The sequence below is a fragment of the Suricata suricatta genome, chromosome 17, assembly GCF_006229205.1.
Source record: "Suricata suricatta isolate VVHF042 chromosome 17, meerkat_22Aug2017_6uvM2_HiC, whole genome shotgun sequence".
Classification (NCBI taxonomy): Eukaryota; Metazoa; Chordata; class Mammalia; order Carnivora; family Herpestidae; genus Suricata; species Suricata suricatta.
In genome coordinates this window covers 8,341,027-8,361,167 of record NC_043716.1, presented here as the reverse complement: position 1 = coordinate 8,361,167, position 20,141 = coordinate 8,341,027, and the positions used below count along the sequence as shown (strand labels likewise).

Here is a 20,141-nt window from a genome sequence, read left to right as displayed (position 1 = left end):
GTTTGCTTTTTACGAGATTAAAAAGAATAAGCTGGGCATTAAATTCAATTTTAAAAATTGAAATTGTTTCCAAACCTTTCACATTTTCTAAGAAGTGCTGTATTGCATCCATAGCAAGAGGTCACTAACCCAACTGAGGAATTATTTGCTGAGTGGATGAATGAATGAGTGAGGACAGAGTGCTATTGTGAATGACTCCCAGGGCTGTGACTCCAGGGGGTTAATGGGCCCAAGACTTTGTTTTCTGAAGATAGCCACGACCATCCGCCTCACCTCACACGCTCTTCTGCTGTTTGAGCAACAAGATGCCGGGTAAGTAATAAAGAAGTTATCTTGGAAATGTCCTGCTGCCCTGGCTGATGCCACATGGGTTGGAGAACTGTCCCGTGGAACCCTCCTTGAATTCCAGACCCACCAGTGCCCAAGTGAAATCAATGTGGTTTGTAGCACAGCAACGGATCTCTGGAAATCTGCCGTGAGGGGCTATGTTTTGGAGCACGCAGGGGGTCCCGGCAGAGCCCTGCACGGAGGGCCAGGTGAGAACATCTGAGAAGGGCTGAGGAGGTGGCCAAACGCAGCCGTGGGAGAGCCTGGAGTGGCCTCCACCAACCCTTCTGCACAAAGGGAGAGGGCTCCTTAGAGAAATTATCTCACGTTTTCGATGCACCCAGAACAGCCTGTCATAAAAACATCAAAGGAACTTTTGAACACATCCAGGCTCATATTGAAAGGACTCAGGAGCCAGCCTGAGAAGGTCTGACTGGCGAGAGAGGAGACAACGTGAGCCTTCGTAAGGGCAAGAGCTGTGACGCGTTGAAACACTTCAAATTTGTTTGCCTCTACGAGCTCATCACAAAACCCAATAACTCCAGTCCCTTTTAGAGCATGAAAACCATCCCATTTATTACTTTGAAGACTGATAAATGAGAGGGGAAAATCCAGGATTTGTCCTGCTTTGCCCGTGTACCGCGCCTCAGCGTAACCAAAGAGTTGACGAGAAGCTTCTTCTCCTACACGTATGCTGCGTAAAAAAAAGATAGAATTAAGATATCACCAGTTTGAAGCTCTTAATGAAAGACCTTTTCTCGATGGCCATCATCAACAGCTGCTAACATCACAAAAGGAGGGGCAGCTCGCATTATGTTCTGACCAATATTTACGACACCGTTTATGGAAAAATGAAACCGGACATGGTCCAGGCTCTAGATCTTACGGCTGATTCATAGGGGACGGAGGAACTAGTTAAAGAACACCTTGCGAATGTCATTAGCACACTCTAGACTGTAGGAAACGGTTTCTTCTAACACAAAATGAGGAAAGGGGAATCTGCAATAAAAGTGAGATCATCCAATTGCAAAGCATAGACGTCATTTGGGTTTCTGTGACCTTCCTGGCCTGTATGCCCTTCAGGGCATGCTTTACGTTTGGGCATCTGTTGCCAAGTGCCAGTTCTTTCTTAACGTGCTGTGTTCTTGAGAGATCTGGAAAGTTCCAGGCCATGCCACAGGCGGTGGACTGCCTGATTTGATCGTATGTCCATTTTTGACATATTCAACTTGAGGAACAGGGTTGTGGGGGACGTTAGTAGGACAGGGTGATGTGTCCGGTATTTAACATCCGGGAAGGCAATTGGGGACCCGCGGGGAGAGCTGATAAACTTGGGACTCAAAGCGTTGATTTTTTTTCTGATTTTCTTTTCAGTTTTCATAGAACATCCAAGCGTGTGGGCTAAAGAGATACGGTCTGAGTCCATTTGGCCAGTGATTTGGGGAGGGGTGAGGGGAAAGAGCAGCGCATGCAGGAGGGGTAGGGGCTGGGGGCTGGGTTAGCCCACCGTGGACTTTGATCTCACATTGAACCGATGCAGGGAGCCGCCGGGTTTCTCCTTCTCAACGGCGTCCATCTGGAGTTGGCACGTCTGATTGTTCTAACAAAGAACTGTCTGTCCATGGGTCACTTACCCAACTTCTCTGTGCCTCAGTTTCTTTATCTGTGAAATGGGGATTACCTGTTAGGTCTGTGCAGGAAATTTTGAACACTGGCCCAGTTAGTGCATGAAAATTCCAGGATGGTGCCTAGCTCCGGGGTCGTGCACGGGTGACCGAGAGCCAGCTCTTGACCTCGGGTGCCCTAACTCATCCTTTCTTGAATGAAGGGAAGGAGCCATGCTCAGCACCTGGCTGTCAGGAGGTGACAAGGAGGGACAGTGACCGGGCTGGCGAGGCACACTGAGGCACGCCCACGGGCGTCTCCAGGCTGTGGCCCCAGAGGCTCACATTGCACACTCACTGGGCTCGTCTGCCTCACAGAAGCCGGTGGGCGAGCCCAGAGGCACGTCTGCTGACTCGTGGGGAATTTGCTGCCCACAGAGGAGGGAAAAATGCACCTCCCTGCAGCCGACAAAGGCCAGGCAAGCCCTGTGGGAGGAAAATAACTCAGGGTATAGATTTTCTTTCCGAGACTTGGCGTTTCACCATGAGCAACATGGACGCAGATGCGATTAGCATTGTGCCTCCTGAGATAGGTCTCCGTGCTGCCGGGTGGCAGAACTGATGTCGCTCCTTGCTGTCACTACGGTCCTTTAACTGATTGGTCCAGGGATCTGGCTCCCATCTGGGCTCCAGTCCACGTTACCTGCAGCACTAGGCTTACAAGCAACTCAGACAACCCTTTCGAGCTGCCAGAAGCGTTCAAGGCTTCTTTGGAGGTTTTTGTGAACCCGTGGGATAGGTCCCCTGCCACCCCCACACTCCAAGCCCATCCCTGCTCCTGGCCTTTGTGCACAAAGACGCCCACAGTCTTCCCCAGGCTCACCAGGAGAGAAGATGGAACTGCCCTTGACCTCACCTCCTTCCTTGCTCACGCAAGTCCTACACATCTGTGAACGGCCAGGCCTGCGTGCACGCCATCCATGCTTGGAGTGTCCTCCATGATGCCTGAGGGGAGGCTGGGCCCATGGCCCCACTAGCATAGGCGTCGTGGGGGTGGGGAATGATGTGAAGATCCGGTGTCTGGAGAGAAGGGAGGATGGAGAAGACAGAGCAAGCCTTTTGGAGAAGGACGGAGACAGAGAAGGCTCTGAGTGGGGCTTGGACTTGTGGGCAGTCAAGGTCACATCATGGACAGGACTCACCAGTAGGGACAAGATGGCTTCCAGAAGCTGTCCCGGGCTGGTACCTCTCCCTGCAATGGCCCTGCCTCGCTTCCCAGCCGGCTCTGAACCTCCCCATCCTCTTTGAATCTTGGAGGATCTTCCAGATTGGGGTCATGGGTGAGGGTAGAAGGTGGGCATGTGCCCTGCTGCCAACACAGACAGGTCACTGGAGGGGACGGAGAGGGGGCTGATTCCACACAGCTTCCCAGCGATGGAAATTCTCTCTGTTTCTCCAAAGAGCATTTTTTCACAAGAATGCTGTAAGGAGCTTGCCAGGGAGGGCTCCCCCCATCAGGTACTGAGCAGAAACTCCAGGCTGGGACCAACACACAGTGTCTTAATTAGCTGGAAGGAAGCACGCTGACCATCGGTCTCGCTTGTCTCTGCACCTGGCCAGGTGTGGCACAGAATAAGTGTGTGTTAACATGAATAAGGTCAGCACCCCGTTTTCTCCTCTTCCATCAGAAACCCCGCATGGGATGGTGTACATGGAGTGCCTGACTGATGCTCAGCACACAGTAGGCATCTCTGAGGGGGCGGGAAGGACGGTTCCGGCACTGGGGTTTAAGGACTGCGTGCTTGGAGCCGGCAGGAATGCCCAGGAGGAAGAGGACAAAGGCGGAGGATTCAAGGCTGGGGGGGGGGCGGTGTGGCAACTGCTGATGTCACAATGCACCCATTTGCCCGCATGTCAGGTTCCTGGACCTGCTGAGGGTGCCAGAGGGGATGGCCGGCAGCAGCGAGAAGACCACTGGGGAAGTGAGGACCAGGGGGACATCTGCAGACCAAAAATAAGTACGGGACAGGAGAACCACCGATGAAGCATGGGGAGTCACAGAGAGCGGTCAGGTAATGGTCCGGGCGGGCCAGCAGGTGTCCCTGAAGGGGGGGGTCCAGGGTCCAAGAGACAGCGCACACGCCCAGCTCCCGGGAGGGGTGCTTCCTTCGCAGGAGCCCTCTGTTTGTTTGGGGACGGATTCCCAAGGTGTCCAGTGGTCTTTTCCTGGAGTGGCCTCAATTCTGGTCCCCTGGCCCCCTGGGGACTCTGTCCAATGTACGGATGTCCAAGCCCCACCGCTCAGATCCCGATTTACTTCGCGGAGGGCTCAAGCATGGGTACATTACAAAAACGATGAGGTGATTCTACTGTGCCCTCAGGATGACAATTCTACTCAAACAAGAGCACACACACACACACACACACCCCTACACAATATATCCATGTTTTCTTTTGGGCTGCAGAGGGGGGTGCCGGGGTCATGTGTTGTGTCCCCCCAATGATGCACAGGCTCTGGACAGAGCTCAGCACCCAGAGAATGTGAAGCTAGGTCTGGTAAATGCCCTCACTATTAAGAATCTATAGGAACCCAGGAGCCTGAGGGGCTCAATCGGTTGAGCACCTGACTCTTGATTTCGGCTCAGGTCATGATCCCAGGGTCGTGGGATCAAGCCCTGCATCAGGCTCTGCATTGAGGGTGGAGCCTGCTTAAGATTCTCTCTCTCCCCACTCTCTCTGCCCCTCCCCTGCTTGTGCTCTCTCTTTAGAAAAGAAAAAAAAGAACCTATAGGAACCTATAGGGATAAAGATAATTAGCAGCCAAACGAACTGTGGATTAAAAAAAATGAATATTCAAGTTGTTTATTTAAATTTTTTAATGTTTATTTACTTCTTGAGAGAGACAGAGTGTGAGTGGGAGAAGGGCAGAGAGAGAGAGAGGGAGTCACAGAATCCGAAGCAGGCTCCAGGCTCTGAGCTGTCAGCACGGAGCCCGATGTGGGGCAAAACTCATGGATCGCAAGGTCATGACCTGAGCCAAAGTTGGACGCTTAACAGACTGAGCCACCCTGGTGCCCCTCAAGTTGCTTATTTAAAAATAAGAATAGGGAGGGGCACCTGGGTGGCTCAGTCGATTGAGCGTCTGACTTCGGCTCAGGTCATGATCTCATGGTTCGTGGGTTTGAGCCCCACATTGGGCTCTGTGCTGACAGCTCAGAGCCTGGAGCCTGTTTCCAATTCTGTGTCTCCCTCTCTCTCTGCCTCTGCCCGCTCATGCTCTGTCTCTCTCAAAAATAAATAAATGTTAAAAAAATGTTTAAAAAAATAAATAAAAATAAGAATAGGGAATAAAAGGTGACATTAAATAAAAGCAGGGCAGCTTCTAACCTGACCTCCTAACATCACTCTGCCGGCTCCTGACTTGGTCCTGACTGGGCTCAAACTTCGGCCAGCCTGTGCCTCTCAGCTCAGTGGACCAGCTTCTGGCCCCTGGCGGGACCCCATTCCTTCCCCAGGGTCTCATGGAACTTCCCGGCTCCCAGTCTTCCCCAGGCCACCACCTCTCTGATGACAGGACAGGCAGGTGGTGAGACAGGCTCAGGAGGAGGTCAGGGAGCAGGTGTTGGAAGTTGAACTAGATCAACTTCACGCCCATGGCCTGCTGTAAATGGCCTGGGGGGTTCTCCACTGCAGAGAGAGAAAATGGGGAGTAGAACCCAGAGCCCCACAGGGGGCGGGGCTTGTGGAATGTACTGGGAAGTCAACGAGAAAGGGAGAGGTTTGCCAAGTTACCTCTTCCTTTCTCGTTGACTTTCTATTGCCACATAATGTTCCACACAATCAATGTACCACTGGGCATTTATCCATTTTACTGTAGGTGGACATTGGGGTTATTTCTGATATTTGGCTATTGTAAAGATCATGGCTGGAAATGTTCTTGACCACGAGTTCATGTTCCAGGTTTCTGAAACAGGTGTGCAATTGCTAAGTCAAAGAGTGGGTATATGTCTGTCTTTAGGAGATGAAGCCAAATTGTTTTCAGTTTGCATTCCCACTTGCGGTGTTATGGGCTGTTCTCATTGGTCTATATTTTTTTCCCACTTGCATTGTCAGTTTAAAAATGTAGCCATTCTTTGAGGGGTGTAATGGTACTTCATTGTGCTTTTAATGTGAATATCCTGGGGGTTGAGTACCTTCTTATTATTCTTGTTTGTTTATTTTGTCATTTGGATATTGTCTTTTTTACTAATTTTTTTGAATGTTTATTTATTTTTGAGACAGAGACAGAGACAGAGAGAGTGCAAGCAGGGAAGGGGCAGAGAGAGAGGGAGACACAGAATCTGAAGCAGGCTCCAGGCTCTGAGCCGTCAGCACAGAGCCCCACGCAAGGCTCGAACCCACGAACTGCAAAATCATGACCTGAACCGAGGTCGGACACTTAACTGACTGAGCCACCAAGTCTCCCCACCGCCCAAATTGTTTATGTTTATTCGTTTTTCAGAGAGAGAAAGAGAGAGAGGGGGGGATCATGAGCAGGGAGAGGGAGATACAGAATCCAACGCAGGCTCCAGGCTCTGAGCCGTCAGCATAGAGCCCGATTCATGAACTCATGAACTGTGAGATCATGACCTGAGCCGAAGTCAGACGCTTCACTGATTGGGCCACCCAGATGCCCCTGATACTGTCTTTTGTGATGAGCCTATTCAAGCCTCCTTATTAATTTTCTATTTTTTAAAAAAAGTTATTGTTTTTTTAATGTTTATTTATTTAAAAAAAATTTTAATGTTTATTTATTTTTGAGAGAGAGAGAGAGCGTGAGCAGGGGAGGGTCAGAGAGAGAGGGAGGCACAGAATCTGAAGCAGGCTCCAGGCTCTGAGCTGTCAGCACAGAGCCCAACACGGGGATCAAACCCACGAACTGTGAGATCATGACCTGAGCCGAAGTGAGACACTTAACCTACTTGAACCACCCAGGCGGCCCTAATGTTTATTTATTTTTGAGGGAGAGAGACAGCACGAGTGCTGGAGGGGCAGAGAGAGAGAAAGAGAGAGAGAGAGAGAGAGAGAGAGAGAGAGAGAGAGAGAGAGAGAAAGGAACACAGAATCTGTACGAGGCACTGGGCTCTGAGCAGTCAGCATGGAGCCTGCCACAGGACTTGAACCCTCAAACCTTGACTGAAGCCAAAGTCAGATGCTTAGCCAACTGAGACACCCACGCACCCCAATTTTCTTTTCTTTTCTTTGTTCTTTTGGGTCTTTTTCTTATTGATTGTAGGGTTTAAAATTTTTTAAAGTACATTCTGGGGCACCTGGGTGGTTCAGTCAGTTAAGAGCCTGAGGCCTGGTCTGAACTCAGGTCTTCAGCTAGGGTTATGAGTTCAAGCCCCACATTGGGCTCTGTGCACAGAGCCTTCTTAAAATTTTTTTTTATTTTATTGCATTCTGCATACAAACCCTTTCTGGTTATGTGGAACAGCACAGTCTTCCTGGACAGAGGCTTGTCTTTCATATTCGGAATGGTATCTTCCAGTGAACAGAAATTCTTAGCTTGAGGGGCGCCTGAGTGGCTTAGTCAGTTACGCATCTGACTCTTGATCTCTGCCTGGGTCACGATCTCACGGAGATCACGCCCCGCGTCGGACTCTGTGCTGACTGCGACAGTGCCTGCTTAAGTAAGGTTCTCTCTCTCCCTCTCTCTCTGCCCCTGCCTGGCTTGCTCTCTGTCAAAATAAATAAACATTTACAAAAATGTTTAAAAATAGAAATCTTTTTCTACTCTGAGGGCATGAAGATGGTTTCTTCTGTTATTTTCTAGAAGCTTTACTGTTTTACTTGTCACATGTAAAGGTACGACTCATCTGGACTTGATTTTTTGGATATTACGAGAAGGTAGTTATTTATCCATATGGATCAAATGATCTAGCGCCATTTAATGAAAATTCTGTCCTTGACCCTCCGCTCTGCAGAGCCATAAGGTGGGTCTTTTCTGAGCTTTCTATTTTTAAAAGGTATTTATTTCTGAGAGAGAAACAAAGCATGAGTGGGGGAGGGGTGGTGAGGGAGGGAGACACAGAATCTGAAGCAGGCTCCAGGCTCTGAGCTGTCAGCACAGAACCTGATGATGCAGGGTTTGAACTCAGGAACCGCGAGATCATGATCTGAGCCAAAGTCGGATGCCCAACTGGCTGAGCCACCCAGGCGCCCCCCTAACTTTGCTTTCTTTGAAACAATTGTACAAGGTATCTTTTTAGACATTTTATGTTTATGGCTGATGTTTAAGAATGCTAATGAGGGGCGCCTGGGTGGCTCAGCCAGTTAAGCATCCAGCTTTGGCTCAGGTCATGATCTGCCTCGCGTTGGGCTCTGTGCTGACCGCTAGCTCAGAGCCTGGAGCCTGCTTTGGATTCTGCGTCTCCCTCTCTCTCTGACCCTCCCCTGCTTGCACTGTCTCTCTCTGTCTCTCAAAAAAAAAAAAAAAGAACCTAATGATTTTGACATGCTGAGTTTCCTTCCAGGGACCTTGCTGAACTCACTAGTGCTAATAGTTTCGTTGTAGATTTGTTTGGGTTTCTCCCTATGCAATCATGATATGCTAGTTAAAAACTCTGGTTTTAGAATCTGATTTTGTTTTGAATTCTTTTTTTAAATTAATCAGTTTATTTAAAGTAGGCTCCATGCTCAAGGTGGGGCTTGCACTCAGGACCCTGAAATCAAGAGTCACTCACTCTACCAACTGAGCCAGCATGGCGCCCCCTTGGTTTTGAATTCTAACCTCCTCATTTACTAAATGCCGGACTTTGAGAGCGTTGATTGATTTTTCCGAGTCTGTTTCCTTCTTTGCAGAGTGATGAGACTCTCCCATAGGTTTGCAGTAAAAAGTAAATGAACTGAAGCGAAAATCATCTTGAGACAGTGCTCGCACATATGGACACAACCCGTTCGTGACTGGTTATTATAGTCGTCACCCTTGATTTCCCCTTTCCCCGTTTAACTCCGCAGCTCTCCAGATTCTGGCTTTTACCCTGTCATTGGACGGAATCTCCCTCAAGGTGTGTTCCTAGTGTCAACTTTCGTGGACTGCCCCATTTCAGTTGCCGGTTTCAAGTCCCAGGGAGCACCTGTTCTTCTGGCTAACTGGCTATGAATTTCAGATTTCCCACAACCGCTTCATCTGGTTCGACAGTTTACCAGAATGACTTGTAGAGCTCAGGAGAAAGCGTTACTGTGTTTACGAGTTAACGATAAAGGGCACAAGTCAGGAAGAGCCACGCGGAAGAGATGGGGATGGCAGAGAGCTTTCATGGCCTTTCTGGGCGCGTCACCCTCCGAGTGCGTTGGTGTGTTCACAAACCAGGAAGCTGCCTGAACCCCATCACTTAGGAGTTTTTATAGAGATTTCCTTAGGTAGCCATGATTGATTAAATCATCGGCCATTGGGGATTGAACTCAACCGCCAGCCCCTCCCCCTTCCAGGGAGGCTGGGGGTGGGGCTGAAAGTTCTGACCTCCAAGTACCTAGTCGGTTCTTCTCGTCACCAAGCCGCCATCTTGAAGCTTCTAGGGCTCTCCTATGAGTCATCGCAGGAGCATACAAGAGGCAATAAATTCCAAAGGCTTTAGGAGCCAGGAACGAGGGACAAAGACCTTTTTTTTTTTTTTTTTTTTTTTTTTAATTATACCACAGTCTTCTCAGCGGATATTTTCTCTGGCTTTCTACCCCCTCAGTTCTTCCTCCTCTCTGGGGTCTCTGCCCAGTCTCCAAATGGGCTCTTCTTTCCTCCCTGTCTTCTTTCCTCCCATGCTTTAGGTGCTGATTTCTTTTCATGGTTCAGTTCTCATCCCTGTTCTCAACTCAAGCTTTGGCCTCATCTTTCATCAAGTCTGTAGGTCTGTAACCATGGCCATTTTCTTGGATACCAGGTTCCTATGGACAATTGCTCACTATGGACAATTGCTCACGGGGCATGACTACCCTGCTTTTCTATAATGCCCCGAATGAAACACGGCAGCCTTTCCCCAAGCCTGCTCTCCCTCCCTGTTGCTTCTGTCCCACCCCCTAACCCAGGGGCCTGAGCAGCATCCCAGGCCCTTCTCACTCCTTCATCCCTACAGTTAGCTGTGGCTGTGTTCTGTCCCCGACATTCGTCCTCACTGCCATTAACTTGGTTCAGTTTCTCACAGTCCCCCCCCAGTTAGCAACATCAGCTTCACCTGGAGACTTACTAGATTTGCACATTCTTGGGCTCCCGCCAAGATCTATTGAGCCAGAGAATCTGGGGCTGGTACTCGACAGTCTGTGTCTTATGGGAGCTCTCTAGATGATTCTGGTAGCAGGGAAGTAGACCGCTGATCTCACTCATCTCTGTGCCTGGCAGGTCTGGCTCCAGAATTACTGCTCACTGAAATGAAGTCAGTTCTGTCCCCCGATGTTATCCTGACCTTCCTAGGCCGGGTGGGAAATCACTCCTGATGTTCTCACGACATCTCGTTTCCCCCTTTGTTGTCACCCACCTCATCCTTTAGTGGAACTGTAGATGGTGGCCTGAGAAGGGTAGGGATTCTGTCGTATTCCCCTTTCTAAGTGTTTGTACAGTTTTCAGTCCTGAGATGTACGTGGGAAAAGACAGACAAGTGCCTTTGTCCTATGGAACCCCAAAATTCTAAGAGGACAGGCAGAAAATAAATGGTAAACAAATTTAAGATAATTTCAGATGGTGGTAAGTGCTATAACGAAAATAAAATAAGATGATGTCTTGGATGTGGGCTGGAGGCTAGTTTAGATAGAAACCTAGGGAATGCCTTTCTGAGAAGGTGCCATTAAGCTAAGATCTAAATAATCAAAAACGAGCTATGGGAAAATGTGTGGGGAAAACCATTTTAGGGGGAGGGACTAGCTGGAATTTGGTGAGTTTTGAGGGCAGAGAGAAGGGCAGTGTGATTGGAGGGGGAGGACAGGGGGAGGCAGAGGCAAAATCCAAACTCCGTGGTCAGAGTTTGGATTTCGTTCCAAGGAGCATGTGGAAACCCTCGGGGAGGGATGTGAATACTGGCGTGTTTTGGAAAGACTACTCGGCCTGCCGTGTATAAAATAAATTGTAGGGAGGCAGGAGTCGAAGCGGGGGAGGGGGGCAGTTTGGAGGCCACGTGAGCATCCCAGCGGATACGGAGGCAACACTGGGAATGTGTGTTTACTCATGTGGATCCCGGTCCCACTCCGCAAGATGGGGGGCTTTGAGTGAGTCACCGAACCTTTCTGTGCCTCAGTTTTACCCTCTCTAAGTGGGGCTAAAAGTAGCACTTAACTCATAGATTTGTTGGGAAGGCTCAATGAGTTAATACAAAGCATGGACATTGTCTACGAGTTAGTGGTAGTACTAGTTGTCATCATCATAGCATGGTGAGAAAACAGTGGATTCAGGATATTTCTACTGGCTGGATTGACACTGAGGATAAACTGGATCTTACGGATGAAGGGGAGGGGAGCAAAGACTCTCTAGTTTTTTGGCAAAAGGTTTAAGAAAATGGGGAAGTCCAGTGGGATCATGTCTTGGTGTGTGTGTGTGAAGAGCTCAGTGTTGAACAGGGTCGTTCTGAGGCTCCCATAAAACATCCGAGAATAGACGTTTGGAAGGAGGTTGGATATAGGAGTCTTGGGAAGAGCTCACAGAAGCCTGGACACCCACGTGTGCGAGTCATGACGGAGTGATGCTGTTTGCCCTGGAGAGTGTGCCGATGGGGAAGAGAAGGCGCCTAGGACAGAGCGCCAGACTCTCTCATATTAAAGGCAGAGCAGAGGAGTCATATCTGTCAAGGATCCTAAAACAGCAGGCAGTGAGGCGGCGACACCAGGAGAGAGAAGAGGAGGTCCAAGCGTGGCCAGTGGAATCCATTGGTACCAATAAGTCAGACAAGTTCAGTACCAAATACAAAGTCGATAGCTGAGTGTGACAATGTGGCAGTGATTTGTTAAATGGATGAGTACAATTGAACTTGGTCAGTGGCTCAGTTTATTTAAAAATCAACTCAATTAGGGGCACCTGGGTGGCTCAGGTGGTTGAACATCCAACTTCCGGTCATGATCTTGTGGTTTGTGAGTGTGAGCCCCACTTCAGGCTCTGCCGTCTGTCTTCCTCCCTCTCTGCCCATTCCCTACTCATGCTCTCTCTCTCTGAAAACAACCACAACAACAATATTAAACTCAATTAGACGATCTGGTTGTATCCTCTCCTGGATGGCCAACAAGGATCAGCTGAGGGAGGAGCCCCAAAGACAGCAGACCAAACAGAGTTGCCGCAAACGGCTGCCACATAAAAGATGCCACTTGATTCACTGCTCCCGAGCAAGATGGCTCTCATCTCTTCTTCACAACAAGGTTTTAGGACCCACCAGTAAAAGGTGACCAAGCTGAGGTGGAAAAAGTGTTTCCAAAGCTGGGATCAAAAATTTCCAGTGACACCATGGTTTGGCACAGCTGTTTTGAATCCATTTCTAAGACTTTTCTGAATCAGACCTGTAACCTTTTACATTCATCTTTTCCCTATTAGCTACTGAGATGCTGACGGACCAGATCAGTGATTCTCAAAATTTCTTGCCCATCAGTGTTGGCTGCGGCCTCACTGGAGTGCAGGAGGCTTGAGTCCTGCCTCACAAGTTTCTGATGCTGTTGGCCAGGGTGGGACCGGAGAAATTGCTGACAAGTGTGCACCTGTTGCCATCCCTCTTCTTCAGTGCCCGTCCCTCTTCTTCAGTCGAAGGCACTCAATCGGTATAATGTGAGGGGATTAAATATCCCTTCCGTGGATGCCTCAGAACTTAGGAACGGGGTGAGTGCTGTGGTCAAGGTCAAGGACAGACAGGCCGCCCCCCTTTTGCTGTTGCCCCTAAACTCCCCAACAACCCTGCTATTATCACGGTAGGATCAGAGCTTCTGTTGGCCAACCAGCCATCAAGGACTCTCTACATTGAACCATTCCTAACCTGTGGGTCTCATCCTATGTACTGATTGTCAGAAAACTTTTAACAACTTGGTTCAAGCCTGCATCTACATGGGTGGAGTTTAGGCAGAATTCGAGGTCAGAGGGACATGGTGACACAAGTGATTTAATGTGTAGCATCTTTCTTGGATCCATTTCTGCAGCCCCTGGGTGAAGCCAGCCCTTCCTCTCCACTCTTCCAGCGCCAGAGCAGACGGGGTGGGGACCTGGCACAGGGCTCTGGAGAGATGGAATTAGTTAAGTCCCGGTCCAAGCGGGATGAACGCTGGTGGCCACATCTCACGGAGCTCACACGTCTCTGGTTCAACGCACAGCACCCAGACGGCACACACAGAGCCTCCTTTCTTCCTTGGGGAAGAGTGCCCCTTTCACAGCCTGCCACAGGCAAAGGAAATGGAAAATCCCGAAGCATCCCGGGCCCCTCTCAAGTTCCAAGGGCACTTTGCCTCTCCCAAGTTCAGGGACAGGACAGGGCCTTTGCACGCCGACTGGGTCCTGTGGCCAAGCAGTGAGTTCTGTGGCTGGAGGCTGCCGGCAGCACTGGCCGTGTTCGCCTCGGGGGGAGAGGTCCCTGTGTGCTGACCGCCCAGCCTTGACCACGTCGTCATCAGAAAACAGCTCTGGAGGCCCTCCTGGCCCTCCTGGCCCTCCTGGGCCACAGCCCCGAGCGGAGCAGCAGACATGATGGCTTTTCTGAGAAGCTGCTGATCTCAACCCCTCTGTCTGTACATTCCTGGATGATGAGGGAGGGATTCCAGTGTTTACTTTGAACAATGTTTTCCTGTGTCTGAACCGACTGGGTGTTAAATTCTTCCAGATTTCTGGCTCCGTGTTGCAAGTCCAGCGGGACAGAAACAGGTTTACGGCAGTTGGCAGGGGGAGCAGAAGCAGGGTCGGTCTGGGCACCTCCTGCGTCTAGAATTTCCACTTGGTGGATGGAAAAACTGTCAGCGCCGGCTCTGTGGGCTCTGAGCCCGAGAGGGGGTTTGCTGAGGTCCCAACTCGGAGCCCCTGCACTCGAGTTTTTCTCATTTCCCACCCTAGAGGGCAAAAGTTAGCTTTCCTTTTTTTTTTTTTTTTTTTTGTAATGCAGCAGGGAGTGAGAACAAGTCGAGTTGTGAAGGTCGGGCCTTGCAGTGTTTTCTCTGTTCGTATAAACCCAGAGTTGTGCTCATAAGGAATTCATTTGGTGGGTGAATTCCAGTTTCCGGGGCCTGCAGTATGAGGAGGTTTCAGGGACACGCAGGAGGGCAGAGCTGGACCAGAGACACCAATCCTTAATTTTACACAGGGGTAAACTGAGGCATGGTGTGGCCTAGAGACCTGTGGGCTAGAATGTTGGGTTGGAAGGGACTGTCCCCAACAGAGCTGAATGGATCTCCCAGAACTACAGGGGTTGGGGACTGTGGCAACTTGTAACTATTGCTAATTCTTGTTGCTCAAGAAGATGACCACGTGGGGCCATGGGAAACATTCTTCATTAACTGTTGATAAATCAGTGGCTTTAAAGCGAGATCCCTACAGGAAACCCATGGGCTCCATTCATGTCTTCCACCATGCATGTGAACGGCGTCTGCATCCTCATTTTCCGAGCTGTGCGCAAGGCAGGGAGATCCCCCATGGGACCCCAGGTGGCCTTGCTCTTTGTAGAGTTCTAGGTGCAGCTCTAGCCTCCGGGCAGGTGCTGTCACAGGTGCTGTCCGTCTGCAGAACTGGAGCAGCCCAAATCCAAGGAGGGCATGGGGCAGACGGTGGCCTTGATACTCACATCATTTTAGACCTTGTGCTTTGGGACCCAGGAAACCTGCTCCTGAATCCCTTTTGTGTGTGTGTGTGTGTGTGTGTGTGTGTGTGTGTGTGTGTGCACATGTATGTTTGCTTGTGTGTGCACAAGCAGGATAGAAAGATTGGGGCCAAGCATTTCCATCTGGCTGCTTTCACAAAGCCTTTTTGATGCCAAGGACATTTTTTACCTGGTCTTTTTTTAATGTTTATTTTTTTATTTAGAGAGAGAGGGAGAGAGAGAGAGAGAGAGAGAAAGAGAGAGAGGATCCCAAGCAGGTTCTGCATTGTCAGCCCAGAGCTGGACTTGGGGCTTGATCCCACAAACTGTGAGACTGTGACCTGAGCTGAAATCAAGAGTCAGACGCTTAACTTGACTGTGTCACCCAGGAGCCCCCATTTTTACTTGGTCTTTTAAAAAAGGAATCTCTAAAATGTCAGCTCTCTATACCTCTCAACTAATGTGCAAGGCAAGTACCCTAACACCGTCTCTGGGCTCCCCTTCACACCTTGTCCCATCCCTCCCTCCATCTCTGACTCTCTGGAACATCATCATGAATACCAGGACGTGGGATCATTGGTGGCCATCTTGGAGGCTGCCCTCCACGGGCCTTTAGGCAGGTTGCTGCTGAGTCTGTTCAGCCTGTGGGCCCCCAGCAGTTCTGGTAAGCCAGTGGCTGTGAGGGGCAGAGGGAAAGGAGCTCTGTGGTCCCTCTTACTCCTCCTGGGACGTGGGTCCCTTTCACCAGTATAGTCTTTTGAAGCCACCTCATGGGCATGTGATTCTAAGTTTCTAAACTAGGTACACTTAACCTCCTCTCTCCCATCCCGTCCCACCTTCCCTCCAAGAGAAGAGCCAAGACAGCCCTCTCTCTGAGGTCTTTGTCACTTCTGAGTAAAGCTCCATGACATGGCAGCTTTCCCCAGAGTTCATCTAGCCCTCACCTTGGACGCCAATGTTATTCGGCATTCTTGTTACCAAAATGGGCGCTGGTCATAAACCAGAGAAATTTATGCCATTAGTTCAGGGTTCATTGTCTTCAACACAAAAGCGGAATGCCATAAATATCTTTATGGGCCACGAAATAACTTCTACCTCCATTAACCGGATGCTCCTCACCTCCTAACGTGAGGCAGGGTGCTTCTTCTCCTGGATGTGAGGAAACTGAGCTTCAGATACATTAAGTAACTTGCTCGAGATTGGACAGAAAGAAATGAAGTGGATTTTAACACCAGTTCTCCTGACTCCAATTCTGTGCTCCACCCTGTATCCCTTTTAAAGTTGTTTGCATCCCTGAGTCTCCAGATTAGTCCCAGTGGGAATCTGGCAAGACTTCCTGGCCCAGTTTTGCTGCTTAAGTCATTCTAGATCAGGACTGCAGTGACCTGTGAACAGAAATAAAGCCCAGCTGGGACAGGGGATGTCAGGGCTGAAGGCTGGGTGCATGGTAGACAGGGCTGGTGACTTTGGGAGTCACGCAGTGTGTGTGTGTGTGTGTGTGTGTGTTTCGTAGACTCTTTCTCATCTCAGGGGTTTAGGGATGTCCTGCTCAGGGTTGTGTGTGTATATGTGCATGTGAAGACAGACATGGTGCAGGCAGACATAGCTGGCTCAGACCCGCCTGGGCTCAGGAATGATCTCCAGCCTTGGCTAGGTAGAAGCTGGACTTGGGACCTAGAAAGTGGGGTAGGGTGGGTGAGAAGTGGGCACAGCAGTATGGCAGCAGTAGTATTGGGGGGGGTCCCCTGAGCCCATTTTCTGACCTCTCACTGCTCCAATCTCTTCCCTGACCTTCAAGTTATTGTCCCATTTCTGATGAGACACATTTGATCAATCTCTCCAGCCTGAAAACCGGACCACATTGTTTGGGTATTGGTGAGGGATATCATGGTCCTGCCTTCACGATGACGACATGAATCCCACCAGCGGCCTCTTACCATGTGCCTCGGCCCTGTGCCTGATGTTTGCAGGAATTGTCACATGACAAAAATCACAGAGCCCTCCAGGGATGAGTTCTTGTTATTGCCTCTATTTTATAGATGAGAACCGGAGATTAGGAAGAATACCTATCTCATTTCTGGTCGCACAGCTGAGCAGCAGCTGGGCAGTCCAGACCTCACCTTCTTCATTCTACACCACCTTCCACTGCAAACAATTGTTCAACACCCAGCCTCGTCTTTTAAGGAGCTTTGGCCAATTCTCTTATTGGTTACCCTCTTGAGATGTTCACATACCCAACGATACCGCAGGCACACAAGAACCGCCGGGAGAGAGCTGGCTTTTCTCTAGGGCTTGCGGGAGGGTGGATCTCAAAGGCCAGGTCTCCACTGGGCGGACGACGTCCACACGGCACACTCCATGAGGGGTCTGTTCCCGGGATTTTCAAAGCATTCGATGCATCCCTCCCGTGTGCCGAGGAGCCACATTAGAGCCCTCATTGTTCAGTTGGGTCTCTGACTCAACAAAAACTCCTTTTGTCAGAACTTCAAAATTTCCTGGCGTGTGCCCCACACATATTTTCGCTGTGGATGGCAGTAATGTCTCACTAGACATTACTTGTGTGTATTTGTGCCTAGAAAGATTCATTTGATGCTAGCAACTAAATATTTCTGCCTAGTTTCTTTTTTCTTTAAGTTTATTTATTCTTGAAAGACAGAGAGAGAGAGGGAGAACACACAAGTGAAGGAGGGGCAAAGAGAGAGAGGGGGCCACTGAATTGGAAGCAAGCTCCAGGCTCTGAGCTGTCAGCACAGAGCCCGATGTAGGACTTGAACCCACGAACTGTGAGATCATGACCTGGGCTTAAGTTGGATGCTTAACCGACTGAGCTACCCAGACACCCTTGTATTTCTCCCCAGTTTCAAGAGACCCTCCCTTCCTTGACCTCTGGGAGATTGGTAATTGCTCTTTTCTTTTTTAACTGGAGGTAACAGTTTTCTATATATTCAGTTGTCCTCTTCCCCCCCCCAACTATCCATATTAGTTACACTATTTTATATTTTATAAGTGTACCTCTCTCATTCCTTCCCCTCAACCCCTCCAGAAACCTAGTTAAATGAGCTACACCAGGGACTTGAAAGAACTTCCAGATGGGAGAAGGGAGGACAAGAAGAGACCAGAACAAGGTAAGCAAGTCTGGCCTTAGGTTTTGACCACTGTCTGTCCTCAAAGTAGGTAACGTGTGGGCCAGGAGTTGACTGGAAATTAAAGATCTAACTTCTGAGCTTTAAGAAATGCAATTTAGGAAGGGAGAGAGACCTGTGCATGCTAAGTAACGTGCAGTGGGATAAATGACCCTGATGGACAAGGGGGCACGTGTGCAAGTCGACGTGCAGGGCTGGCCTGCTTCCAAGGCAAGAGTCCCCAGAGCAGCCGTGGAAGGAGAGATAAAGGCATCTGTGGCATGAGAGGCATGCAGCTAATTTATAGTCATTGTGAGGGAAGAAAGCACCTCACATCCAGCAACTACAGCTGGAAGATACCCCAAGGTGCAGCATCCGATGTAGGCAAGACCTGGCCATGTCTGGGGGGCAGCGGAGGGGACAGGGCACATGTTGTGCCAGAAAAGAATGCACAGGCAGGTTGGGAGGGAAAGCAGACTCGGGCTTGAGTTGGAATTCAGTATATTGAGGCCTCAGGGACTTTTCCTACCAGATAAGGTTTCACTTAGCTTTTCTGAGAAGCCTGCATCCTGGAGGTCACGGCTGCCAGCGACTGCACTGTTGCTCTTTCAAGGCATGTCACATGACATGTCTCATTTAACCTTCCCCAGAATCCTACAAGGGAGGTGTATCACTCCCATTTTACAGATGGGGAAGACTTCAGGCTCAGAGAGAGGGGGGCTGTGATTTGCCCACTTAAAAGCAGTTTGCGATGGTGCTGAGAATTGAGCCTCGCTCTTGCCTTGAGACGTTATCTGTGTGTCATATTTATTAAGATAATGCCCCACTTTTGCCAATCAATCTTTTTCTCTTTTTCCCCCAAGGTTTTTGTTTATTTGGAGTAAGACAGAGAGAGTGCAAGTAGGGGAGGGGCAGAGAGAGAGGGAGAATTTTAAGCAGGCTCCGTGCTGTCAGCACAGAGCCAAATGCGGGGCTCGAACTCACAAACCTCCTGATCATGACCTGAGCTGAAGTCAGACACTTAACAGACTGAGCCACCCAAGCGCCCGTGCCAATCAACCTTCTTTCGTAGTAACTATTGCCAAGTCAGTCAGTCCATGATTTCCTCTGTGCCCTGTATGAATGTGTAGCTGCCTGATGTTTGGCTTTCCAAAAATCCTTAGAAATTCCAGGGGCAGTCTACGGCCATACCTCCCTGAAGGCGCCTGATCTCATCTGATCTTGGAAGTTAAGCAGGGTCAGGCCTGGTTAGTACTTGAATGGGAGAAATTCCAGGGGCAGTCACTGTGGCAATGGCTGAGCATTCATTTATCTAATGCTTTTGATCCAAGGACCTAAGACAGAGAATGTGATGAATGAGATCCCTGCTCTTATGGGATCTGCCTTCTAGTTGGTTAGGAGAAAATAAACAAATGGATATCTCATAAGATACATCAGTCGGGGATAGTGTTATGCACGGAGCTCAGATAGGAGATGTGGTAGTGCTAGTGGCTACTCTGTGTTGTCACGGCAGGCCTCTCCGAAGGGCTCACATTTAAGAAGGACTGACCCATGTGGAGATCAGAGGGAGGTTCATCTGAGGCAGGAGAGGCTGAAGAAGGATGTTGACATGGGAACAACCTTGGCGGCTTGAGTAGAGGGGGAAGGCCAATGTGGCTCTACAGTGAGTGGTGGTGGGGTGGCTAAGGCCAGAAGGGTAGGCGGGAGCTAGATCAAAGAGAGCTTTGTAGGTCAGGGTGAGGAATTTGCATTGCATCCTAAATGGAATGGGAAGCCACTGGGGGGTAGTATTGGAAGTGGAATGATTTAATCTGACTTATATTTAAAGATGATCACTCTGGGTCTCCCGGGGAGAAGGAGTTGTAAGGGCACAAGAGTGGAAGCAAGGAGACCTGTTAGCATGTGCTCAGCGGTCCAGAATAGAGGTTGATGTCTTGAGCTAGGGTGGAGACGAAGAGAAGTAACATAATAGCAGAGGGTGGGTGGGGAGAGGGTAATGGACTGGCTACACTAAGAAGCAAGAAGAACCAAAGACAACCTTGAGATGTTTGAATTGGGTGCTGTGCTGAATGATGATGGCTTTCTCTGAGATAGAAAAGACCAGAGAAGAACATTTTAGGGGGTAAGGTGGAGAGCTCTGTTTGAGCCATCAAAATGTTGGAAGTCCTAGTTGATATACAAATGACCACAGAAAGATGGCAGTTGGTTATATAAATTTGGCCTTTGGGGAAGGGGTCAAGTTAGTCCTAAGATTTGGCAAATAGATGAGCTTTGAGGCAACAGAACTCATCAATGTCATCTTGGGGACATGC

The 20,141-nt window shown here is 49.5% G+C and overlaps 1 protein-coding gene and 1 long non-coding RNA gene across 5 annotated transcripts in view; one reads left to right on the top strand and one right to left on the bottom strand.

Moving 5' to 3' along the window:
• Window positions 1-876: 876 nt before the first annotated feature.
• On the bottom strand, window positions 877-3,751 carry LOC115282835. 2 transcript variants are annotated; one of them, XR_003904763.1, is made up of 4 exons: window positions 3,134-3,751; window positions 2,848-3,047; window positions 1,853-1,990; window positions 877-1,021 (listed from the first exon to the last, which is right to left on the bottom strand). It is a non-coding gene; the product is annotated as an uncharacterized LOC115282835 (long non-coding RNA). The 2 variants fall into 2 exon arrangements; XR_003904764.1 differs by having other exon boundaries at window positions 2,848-3,011.
• Window positions 3,752-3,851: 100 nt separating this feature from the next.
• CDRT4 (CMT1A duplicated region transcript 4) overlaps window positions 3,852-20,141 on the top strand; it is a 32,472-nt gene continuing 16,182 nt past the window's right edge. For 2 of the 3 annotated variants that reach the window (XR_003904832.1, XM_029929241.1), the window contains exons 1-2: window positions 3,852-4,003; window positions 17,751-17,832. Coding sequence is in view for 2 of the 3 variants with exons in the window: in XM_029929241.1 (XP_029785101.1) it covers window positions 17,763-17,832 (70 nt within the window). In the remaining variant the exon portion in view is untranslated. The remainder of the gene's footprint in view (window positions 4,004-17,750; window positions 17,833-20,141) is intronic. The other variant, XM_029929242.1, reaches the window with a different exon arrangement.